Here is a 12,050-nt window from a genome sequence, read left to right as displayed (position 1 = left end):
AGACTTATTACACTATCAATTAGAAACAGGACAAGCTTTAGAAAATCACATTTTTATTTCCTAGACTATGTATTTCGAACTTAGAGTCCCTTATCAGCTCTTTGTGATGTAACTGTTTAGTTGCACTGTTACAAAATCTGTAAAAATTTTTAACTTACATGGTTATGAGAAGCACAGAAATTGTGACGATTGATAAAATACAGATGATGATTATTAATTTACAGGTATTTGCTATAACAATAGTTAAAATGTTGATGATTTACAAGAACAAACATGTGCACGAGAGTTACGTTTTTTCTGTTATTCAGAGGTTAATTAAAATCCTGTTCAAGGTCTTGCCTAAATGCATTCTCAAGCTCGTAAATAAAAATTATTATAAAATTTGACTATATCTGAAGTGTTTAATGTAAACATTCTATTGTAATTTGTCCTCGATCGTTTAGTATACAGTATTTGTTGTCAGTTAATTCTTTGATGAAATTGGTATCAGAATATTGCGCGCGTAACTCATAATAACAATATCGTCTGCTTGGATTAATTAAAATATTTTTTTTTCCTGTCCCCAATTGATTCGGATAAACAACGCTCTACTGTAGTTTTCTCTTTTGGTAGTTGATCGTTTACAGTCCACAGGGGATCCATTTCAGAATGAGTGTAAATGTAGTATAAGTAATTCAATTTAAGTCTGTTTACTTTAAGGTTTTACTTACTTTTACTTTTACTTAATTAAGGTTACAAGGAAACTGTTTTTGATTGGATTAATTAAAATATTATCTTTTACAATTATTTGAAAAAATTTGTTCCCTTGATACTGATCACCTTAACACGAAAGCATTTGTTATCGATTAGAAGTAAGAATATTACACCACGTTGACGTTTTTCACGCTCTCAATATATAAACTGCAAAAACATTAAAATTATTCATGAAATTTTCTTAAATTAAGACATTATATTTTTTTAAATTACTGCCACAAACATTTTAAATAACGCTAATGTAATTACAACTGTCTCGTATCAAAGAAAAAACAAAAACTAAATTTAAATCTTTGATCGACGTAGAACAGAATCGTTTTTTTAAACGTCATTCGAAACATCAAATTCAGGTTTTTGCTTTTGTTGCGAGGAAAAAGAAGATCATGGACGATCGTGGTGAAAGACAAAAGAGAAAACGCGTTCTCACTTCTTCCGTGTTGGAGGAAGAAACTGACTGCCGTCGATGTGTTCAATGACTTCAGCAAAGTAAGAAATGACATTCGAACAGATCGAGGGCGAGAAAGGTGAGAAGAAGACGATGGATGCAAGAAGGATGCCAGAGAGAAAAAACTTTTTTGGAAAAGAGAAAGAAAGAAAATTTTTTTGGACGGCAGGGGAAAAAGAAAGAGGATGATCTAAGAGCGGCAAAGGACGAAGTGGAACATCTCGTAGAAGGGGCAGTCGCGACAGAAGGAAAGTAGAATGGTAATATTTACCAACGTTTCCGACAACCGGAAACGGAATTGCTAGATTACCGTAATCTAGTGACCAAACAGCTCTTTTCAGAGCCACGTTTTTATTGGGGAGGATGGAGCTGGTGGCGCCTGATGTTGTCCGAAAAATTATAATCCAGGTTTCAAATCAGGCTTAAAGCTTAGTTTATACTGAGCGAATATCGAAAACCAATGTGAAAAGTACCCGATTTTTGTTTGCTTAGCGAAATTTACCCATACAACTAAAAGCGAAAAGCGAGTGCAAATTTTAAGCAGCTGATCATTTGCAAGCCAGCAAAAACGTCATCTAGAAAACCAAAATGGCCGTTTTTGATATTCTGTAGTTAACCACGTCGAAAGAAAACAATGCTGGGTGAGAGGAATATTAAAAATCTGTAATTACAACATTTACTCTATTGCGTAAGAAAGTTTCTGTAGCCATCTCGAAAACAACGAGAATCACGTGACAACTAGTGAGAATACGATTGGTGGCGAAATTTTTTTGCTAGAGAAAAAGCTGAACTGTTTTGCGAATCACGCTGTGTGAACTAAGGGTATACCAAACTAAGCTTAACTGCCGATGTAAAAAGCGAAGAAAACAGACACTCACCTTCACTGCACCTCCCCTGCGTCTTCTGCAAGAAGAGGCACTGTCCTCTCGCTATCTGACGACATCTTGGTTACGATGCACTGACGCTGCTGGTTTCCGCTTCCGCTAGGTCTTTCGGGTTGAATACAAAAGTGTTGGTTGCATCTGATGTCTGAAAAGTCACATAATCCAGGTTTCACATCTGCAAAGAACTATCCTTTGGTCGTGCACACTATACACATGCTGCACTACTCACTGGGGGGTCATCATCTTCCTCTTTGTTAGTAACATCAAAATAGGGCTCGTCTGGCGGCTGATCTTTGTCTACGGGCACACCGATAGTCTTCAGTTTTAGACTCTCACGACCGGGGCCCGGGTAGACGGCTACAATATGCTCGAGGAACTGCCGGAATCTTGCCGATGGTGTTGGCAACTGGTTCAGGAACCGCGTCCTGTATATGTATGTGCATGTATAGCTCTGCAAGTTCCTGTCCGTGCGGAGCGACTTGATCGACTTCTTCAGCCAGCGATGTTGACATTTGATGTTTTGAGTGTGAACTTCGGGATCATCGACGTCGACGAATCTGCATAAATAAAAAAAGAAATATGTCACTTTTTGATACCCTATTCACTAACGCTCGTTCATTTCTTTCACTTAACACATAGCACAGTTTCATCCTATTTACCTCCTGGGGCCCTGCTGGCTGTGATTAATTGTTTTGTGTTCTGAGAAGCCCATCGTCGTACAACCGCGATACTGTGGGGCGCTGTCGAAAAGAATGATGGAGTCCTGAGCAATGCATCTTAACATGTGCTCCTAAATAACTCTCCTGCTTTTGTTGTCCACCTGAAAGAATATGAGAAAATATAGCACAAAACGTTTACTAAAAGTAAATAATAACAGGAAATAATGTTTCGTTACTACTTACATGCCAGTACACAACCTCTTTTGTTTCCCGACAATAGGCACCTAATATAGTTATTTGGGTGCCTTTGGTTACGCGCCCGAGATTGTATTTCTGTCTCCTGGTAAAGGTTTCGTCGATCTAAAAAAAAACATGTTATGCATAGCTATCAGCAAAGTCAGAAACAGGGTTGATTGTCACCTCCCTGTGTAGGCCTTTACCGCCAACCTTGATGTCTTGTTTCTGAGACACGAAAACCTCTGCAACTTTACGGCAGAAATTAAACCAATCTACTGCTGTTTGTATGGCCACGCCGCATTTTGTTGCGGCGAGGGTGACTGGCTGCTGTATGATCTATGCATATATCAGCATTAGGACCTGTTAAATAAAAAAAATTCTCATTTACTCCATGCAATTACAACTAAAAATTTGCACGTGTTAAACTACTATAAAATACTACGGCATTTGATTGCTATTAATCCTGAGTAACACTTTGAGTAAATATTACAAATTTAATATAGAGTTTTTTACCTTTAATGTAATTATTAACTAAATTTTATTAAAATTTATTGAAAGACACTCCCAACATTCCCTTGTAAGTTGTCCAATCTGTTGATCTTGTTTACCCCTCGGGCCATTGATTTTCTTTTGTCTCAGGTATGAGTCACCAGGTGACTCTAAGACGAAAGAAGTTCTGAGCCAACATTCTAAAAAGAGGAGAGAGACAGAACAAAGGAAAGAAAAATGTGGTTACAGAAAATATAACGCCAATGACACGATATCATACCTGTTGAGCAGAAAGTTTAGAATTTTTAAAAAACGTATTTTGAGTACAAGACAGCCTGCCCGTACACTTCGATCGCCAGACGAAGCCGCCAGTTCGTCTCCTATGTTTTTCCTTTAGTTTTAATTTCAAACAGCGGTAATTAAATCCGAACTTCTCTGACTGATCTAATCTCTTCTCCATCGCACCTGAAAAATACGACAAATTGAATTAGCTAACAGATATTCACGTAAAGCGCTCCTGGCACAGGCAAAAATCAAGGAAAACTTATCTTCACAATGTGGACAAGGCGGAATAAAACCGGTTAAGTCCGGATGTGGAACCATTCCCACAAGATGACAAAATTTTTTAGCTATATCTTCTGTTGGAAAATAGCGATAAAACGTGAAACAAGTCACGTTTTCAAAAATGTTTGATAGATTAACATCGGAGCTCTGGGAAACAGATTCCATACTGAACGGCATTTTCAAATGAAGTAACGAAAAGCATGAACAATGTTGCCAGATCTGAAAGTCAAAAAGTATCAAAGTTGTGCTCTAAAAGTAACCGATCCCTTCGATGTGGGTTCCTGTTCGTGGTGAGGGGACCTCCCAGAGATGGTTTAGTATTTCTTCTTTACCATCCCTGGGATCTGAACGCCCACCCACGTGTTTGCCGTGCGTGGTGGCCCGTATGCCGGAAAGGGGGATCCTGGTAGTTGAGGGGCAACATACCGTCCCCAACACACTGCTTTGGCCCCTGCTTCGGATAAACGGGAGGCTCAAATCAGGCTCCGTTTGAGTCAATCGGCTGGTCGTTGAGTCATTGTTGACCTCGGCTTGGAGTCAACCGATCGATGCAGACCGGGCAGACACGTCAGACAAGGTGTGCTTTTCTCGACTGCATTGTGAGGGTATAGCTCCTGGGAAACCCTGGTGCGACGGTCTATGGGAGTCTCCCATGTGACGGCATCCCCTTGTTGGGCCCCATGGTGGGTGGGGTCACCAGAAGCTGAATGTTTTACTTTTAATCATGGATTCCCCAAAAATAAAAGATCCGAAAGAGCGGAAAAATTTAAAAATGTCCAGTACCCCAGCGTACTTAATAGTACACGCAACTGGTGACAAACCATTATCTAAAGCTTCTCCTTTTCTGATTCAAAAATTGTTCCAGTCGACTATTGGAGATTTGAAAAAAATTCAGAAATTAAGATCAGGTGATTTACTGGTGGAAACATCCTCCCCACAACAATCTGCAAAACTTCTAGAAACAAAGACCCTGGGAGAAATGGAAATCACTGTCACACCACACGGAAGTTTAAACTCATCACGTGGTGTGATATCTGAAATTGATCTGATGTCTGAAGACGAATCAGATATTCAGATTGGTCTTTCAGATCAAGGTGTCGTTGCTGTCCGGCGCATTTCAATTCGTCGAGATGGAAAGTTGATACCAACCAAACACCTGATTCTTACTTTCAACAAACCAACATTGCCATCCTTTATAACAGCAGGATACCTACGTTGCTCAGTCCGTCCATATATCCCAAATCCGCTGCGTTGTTTCAAATGCCAGCGGTTTGGACACTCGCAAACATCCTGCCGAGGAAAAAGCGCATGTGCACAGTGTGGGACTGAGGGTCACGACAGTACAGAATGTAAAAGTACCCCATGCTGTGTGAACTGTAAAGATGCCCATCCTGCTTACTCCCGGAAATGCCCTGCATGGCAGAGAGAAAAAGAAATACAGCGTGTAAAAACAGTCAACAACTTACCCTACCCAGAGGCACGTCGCATGGTCACTTCAAGTGCACCACTGAAACAAAAAACATTTGCTGCTGCTCTGAAACTCACTAAGACATGTGAAGTTCAGACAGACATTTCTGTTTCCCCAAAGGAATCTTTCACTCGCCATGCAAATTGTTTACTGATCCCTTCAAAAGAAACAGCAGAAAATGACAATACAAAACAAAAAACACCCCTACCTAAAACAGGGGTGATAACAAGAAACCTGGGTTCAAAAAAGGCTAGTAAGAACCCATTAAACAAACAGAGAGTGAAAGCAGCTCTCTCTAAAGCTAAAAAATCAGAGACTCAGTCTGTGAGCGAGTTCTCTGATATCTCTGATGAAGAGAATAATGTGGAGGTAAAAAAACCAATGTCACCTCCAAAAGAGAGACCGCCTGTTAAATTAAAGAGAGATACCCTCGCAAAGAATGCTGCCTCAACCACATAATGGATTATAAAATAATCCAATGGAACTGTCGTGGTTTCCGCAACAACTTCTCTGACATTAAACATTTGACATCATCTACCACATCTCTCTGCGTGGCACTCCAGGAAACACATCTAAAACCTGGAGAAAAAATTACTTTAAAAGGATTTAATCTTTACCGTAAGGATGATGATAGCCACACTCGCGCCAGTGGAGGTGTGGCTGTACTGGTTTCAAATTGCATCCCTTCCTTACCGGTACAAATAAGAACAGAGCTGCAAGCTGTGGCAGTCAGAATTTCAATTGGAGTAACTGTCACAGTTTGTTCCATATACTTGCCACCAGATGTCAGAGTCAATGAGGATGAATTGGATGACTTGGTTGAACAACTGCCAACTCCGTTTATTCTACTTGGTGATCTCAATGGCCACAATCCAATGTGGGGCAGTCACGACATCAATTGTCGAGGCAGAGCCATTGAAAGATTCATAGGTAATCACCAACTGTATTTATTTAATACTGGAGAAGTGACATACTTCCACGCCCCAACAAGAACATTTACTGCCATTGATTTGACATTAGCTAGTCCAAATCTGTTTTCAGCGTTTACATGGGAGGTTGGATCTAATCCACTTTCCAGTGACCACTTTCCAATATTTTTAAAATATAGGGGCAGAGGAAGCTGTGAAACAGCCCGTCCACCACGCTGGAAATTTGAATCGGCAGATTGGCCTGCATTTTCCTCTTTGGCTAACATCACTGAGGAAATGGTCAATACTGCCGATATCAATGATGCAGTAGAAGTTGTCACTTCCAGTATTATTCAGGCAGCCGAAAAAACAATGGGGAAAACGTCAACCAGATATCCAAAACATCCGAAACCATGGTGGGATCAGAATTGTGAGGCAGCATTTAAAAAACAAAAGAAAGCATGGGGGATTTTCAGAAGATACCCCACTGCTGAGAATTTGATAGCTTTTAAAAAAGCAAAGGCAAATGCCAGAAAAATAAGGAGGCAAAGCCAAAGGGATTCCTGGAGGAAGTATGTTTCTAGCATAACATCTTCCACCAGCTCAAAAGCAGTCTGGGATAAAATCCATAAAATTAATGGGAAATATGCTTCTCACTCTCTGTCCATGCTGGAAAATAATGGCACAATAATCAGTGACATTAAAGGTATTGCTGATTTGTTGGGTGAAACATTTTCGTCTTCATCCAGCAATATTATGTATACAACAAATTTCCAGGCTTATAAAGTCCAAAGTGAAAAACAATATCTAAACTTCCACTCTCCATCTAATGAGGAATATAATGTGCCATTTAGCAGAATAGAACTATGTACAGCAATCTCTCGCTCGGGGAATACTGCTGTAGGTCCGGATAAAATCCATTACAGCATGATTAAAAATCTGTCAGACAATTCCCTTAGTAACCTTCTGAATCTGTTCAACAGAATATGGACAGAACATACTTTTCCAGACTCTTGGAGGCTATCTATCATAATTCCCATTCCCAAGCCAGGTAAAGACTGCAAGAATCCCTCTAATTATAGACCAATTTCTCTGACTAGTTGTCTCTGCAAACTTTTCGAGAGAATGGTAAACAGACGCCTGATGTTCCTCCTAGAGGAAAAGAACTACTTTTCACCACATCAGAGTGGATTTCGTAGGAACAGAAGTACCACAGACAATCTAGTAAACCTTGAAACATCTATACGCGAAGCGTTTGTAAGACGACAGCACTTAGTGTCTGTGTTTTTCGATATAGAGAAGGCTTATGATCGCTGCTGGCGATATGGAATACTCCGCGATCTGCATGAATTTGGACTGCGGGGTAATCTGCCAATTTTTATAAAAAACTTCTTGCAGAATCGAAGATTCCAAGTTAGGATGGGCAACACTTTGTCTAGGCCTTTCACACAAGAAGAGGGTGTTCCTCAAGGTTCTATTCTGAGTGTGACTCTGTTCCTAATCAAAATTAATAGCATAGCTAAGTGTCTTCCTTCCAGTGTGAAACACTCTTTGTATGTGGATGACTTTCAGATCTCCTGTCAGTCTACTAACATGAGTTTTATTGAAAGACAACTGCAAACCTCCCTAAATCGCATAGACAGTTGGTCCAAGATCAATGGTTTTACTTTTAATGCAGAGAAGACCTCGTGCATCCACTTTTGCCGAAGGCGTGGTTTGCACCTGGAACCTGAAATTCACCTAAATGGGGTTAAAATCCCAATGGTCAACGAAGCAAAATTTTTGGGTGTTGTGTTCGACCATAAATTGACGTTCTTGCCACACTTGCGCAATTTGAAGAGTAGATGTTTAAAATCTCTGAACCTTTTAAAGGTATTATGCTGCTCATCCTGGGGAGCAGACAAATGTTCGATGCTCAGGATATATAGAGCCCTCGTTCGCTCTAAGCTGGATTATGGATGTGTTGTTTATGGCTCTGCGCGAGAATCTACTCTTCGGATGCTGGATCCAATCCACCATCAAGCATTGCGTTTGTGCACTGGTGCATTTCGAACTTCTCCTGTTCAAAGTTTGTACGTGGATGCTTATGAGCCTCCACTATCTCTCAGGAGAGAGCAGTTGTCTTTGTTCTATTACATTAAACAGAAATTTCTGGCTAAACCTTCAGTTTATTGTAGAGTATCAGATACTCAGCTGAAAAGATTATTTACAGCTCGCCCAAGTTGTGTCCCTACATTTGACATTAGAATGGAGAATGTAAGCAGCACGATTGACCTGGACACAAGCAACATTTCACAGGTCGAGGTCGATAATATATCACCTTGGTCAACTCCTGTGATTAATGTTGACTTTAGCTTAAAGCAGTTTCCTAAGGATTCCACCCCGGACTACATCTATAGGCAGCACTTTGCAGAAATTCAACACTACGACAGGAATTTAATTCCTATTTATACTGATGGATCGAAATCGGTTGATTACGTTGGCTCAGCCTTTGTCTGCCAGGATGAGATCGTGGCAGAACAAATCGCATCGAATTCTTCCATCTTTACTGCAGAGGTGCAGGCTATTTATTTAGCCTTAAAATATGTAATTAGGAAAGGTCATCGTCGCTGTGTTATTTACACTGACTCAGTTAGTGCACTTCAGGCTTTGATCTCACATGAACCTAGTTCTCACTCTATAGTGATTAAAATTCACAAACTGTTTTGCCATCTTATTGCAAGTAATATTTTTGTAAAATTTCGTTGGGTCCCAGGCCATGTAGGTATAAAAGGGAATGAAGCAGCTGATGCAGCTGCAAAGTCAGCAAGTCCTTCTCAGCATACAATGTTCATTGAAGGAGGTGACTTGAAGCTGGTTGTTAAAAAACGACTAGCAGAGAGATGGCAAAATGTGTGGAACGAACAAGTCCACAATAAACTTTACGAGATCAAACCTATAATAGAAAATTGGACACACAAGAAACAGTATGATAGGAGATCTGAAGTCATTCTTACTCGCCTGAGAATTGGACATACTCGGCTTACTCATCAATACCTTTTGAAGGGTGATGACCAGCCAGTATGCCAGTATTGCATTTGTACTTTAAGTGTTAAACACATACTTTGCAACTGTGTTGCTTTTGACCAGAGTCGCAGACAGCATTTTGGAAATGCAACTTTGAGAGAGATTTTGGGCCAGAGGCCAAATCTTGATAAGATACTGAACTTTTTGAAAGTTATAAAAATTAATAGAGATATTTAAGTGAACTAATTTATTTATTTATTTATTTATTATATATTTATATTTGTGTTGTTCTGTTTTTTTGTGTTTTTGTGTTGTATTGACGCCTTGTGATATATATATTTAGCTTTGTTTAATTTTACCATTTGTCATGGCGCAGCATAGCCTGTATGGCTCTTGTGCCAAAAAATAGAACCAACCAACCAACCAACCAAAAGTAACCGATTTGAGCTATTTGTAGCCCAAACATAAAAATTAATTATTTTGTAACCATGCAATTTTAGCAATGAAATTTTTAGAGTTAACATTAGGAAAAAATATATCTTAAAATTTTTTAAAAGATATTTTCAATTGGTGTTTACTTGACCAATCAGATTGTGCAATTTTGTATTTTCTGAGTATCGCAATTAAAGTGATAATTGTAGGCTAAAATAACCAAACTATATATTTTTTGTTTTGGTTTTTGTTATATATATGAACATTCTGTGTATCTGTATAAATTTTTTCTTTTGTCAAAGAGTCATTCGTGGGCTAATAACGGCTTTAGCCCATTATGGATTTAGCCAGGCCCACAATGGGGAGACTGGGTTGGTGAGGATGGGGCCTGACATATCCAGACGGACCACCTCCCGAAAAATTCATGGAGATTTTCCGACTCGAATTCGGGTCCTTAGAGCGGTAGGCTGCCATCTTGGGTTTGTTTGTTAATTAATAGCGGTTGCTTGCGTCTCCACTACTACAGGAGTGCACTGCTGTTTGTAGACATTTAGGAATGACGTGAATGAAAGAAACATGTCAGCACCGGAACTGTTGATAGTATCCTAATAGAAGGATCTATGATTTTAAAGTGTATGTGTTTTTAAAGACCAAGAGTCTCAATTGTAAACTTTAACCATGAAATGGATTATCTTGCCAACAAAGCATTCAAAGTAGCCACGAAAAAAATTAGAATGCAGGGTACCATTTGAAAAAATTTGAGAAGATACATCACTCTGTGTACTAACTTGCGCTTTCATAACTTCTAAATTTTCATTTATAAAACTACATAATGGACCTTGAAACGAAACTGTTTGAGTCATGGAGAATGCCATGTGGCTTTCCACCGTAAACTATTGCTACAAGCGGCTGTTTTTGCTGTCCTACAGCGCGCACTTTGACAGAAATTTAGGAACTCGTTCAGCAGGAATTTTTAAACGGGTGCCGCTTGGGCGGAGGAATAAAAAAATACTCCCCTTGATACAATTCACCTATACACATCGGGGTAAAACCATTTAATTCTCTTGCAACCTTTGTAACCTTCTTTGGCCATACCATGGCGTCACTGTGCATCCGGAAGTGACCCAGTAACCTGAAATTTTATTTTTTTCTGTTAATCCCATCAAAAAAACAACAGCTAAAAAACCCTTTATTTCATTAATTGTAGTATTTTTAAAATTCCGGAGATATGGGGGCACCTCCTTCCATGCCATTTATGACTTGCTTTGCATACTTGTTTGATTCTGTCACCATAAGAGAAAGCAAAGACACAGTGAAGAATAAGTTGAAGTAATCGATTTGCTGAGAATCAGCCGAAGGCATATTTTTGGGGCCAGGTAGTTTCGGGAAAGGATTGGAGAGAGATTGTTCTGGTGGCAGAACCTCAAGATACTTATCTTCCAACTCATTATCAGGATTAGAAGCATCATTGGACTTAGGAAAAACCTGGCGAGAGCAGGTTGCGGGCTGTGCCGAAGTCGTTGCAGTTGCTCGCCGTGCTGACGTTGTTGCAGTTGCTCGCCGTGCTGACGTTGTTGCAGTTTCTCGTTGTGCTGACGTTGTTGCAGTTTCTTGCCGTGCTGACGTCGTTGCAGTTGCTGACATTGATGCAGGCTGTCCTGACGTTGTTCCAGGCTGAGCAGGTCCTACCGGTGCGGTAAACGTTACTGGTCTGTCAAACGTGACCTGCTGAACAAAACGAACTGGTGTCTCAAACGTCACAACGTCAGGTACAACAAAAGTGTCTGGATCATCGTCGGCAATTTCCTCTGGATCGCCCCTCGATGTGGGTTCCTGTCCGTGGTGAGGGGACCTCCCAGAGATGGTTTAGTAACTCTTCTTTACCATCCCTGGGATCTGAACGCCCACCCACGTGTTTGCCGTGCGTGGTGGCCCGTATGCCGGAAAGGGGGATCCTGGTAGTTGAGGGGCAACATACCGTCCCCAACACACTGCTTTGGCCCCTGCTTCGGATAAACGGGAGGCTCAAATCAGGCTCCGTTTGAGTCAATCGGCTGGTCGTTGAGTCATTCTTGACCTCGGCCTGGAGTCAACCGATCGATGCAGACCGGGCAGACACGTCAGACAAGGTGTGCTCTTCTCGACTGCATTGTGAGGGTATAGCTCCTGGGAAACCCTGGTGCGACGGTCTATGGGAGTCTCCCA

General features: G+C 40.5%; 1 protein-coding gene across 1 annotated transcript; it reads left to right on the top strand.

Moving 5' to 3' along the window:
- The first annotated feature begins 4,755 nt into the window (after positions 1-4,755).
- On the top strand, positions 4,756-11,523 carry LOC136972542 (uncharacterized). The gene is made up of 2 exons (XM_067267128.1): positions 4,756-5,752; positions 11,300-11,523. The coding sequence occupies exons 1-2, from the start codon at positions 4,756-4,758 to the stop codon at positions 11,521-11,523; spliced, it is 1,221 nt and encodes a 406-aa protein (XP_067123229.1).
- The last annotated feature ends 527 nt before the right edge of the window (positions 11,524-12,050 follow it).

Source organism: Centruroides vittatus, unplaced genomic scaffold (genome assembly GCF_030686945.1).
Source record: "Centruroides vittatus isolate TY-2023 unplaced genomic scaffold, ASM3068694v2 contig_296, whole genome shotgun sequence".
Classification (NCBI taxonomy): Eukaryota; Metazoa; Arthropoda; class Arachnida; order Scorpiones; family Buthidae; genus Centruroides; species Centruroides vittatus.
Note: the sequence above shows the minus strand (reverse complement) of the source record. Positions and strands in the feature narration are given on the sequence as shown.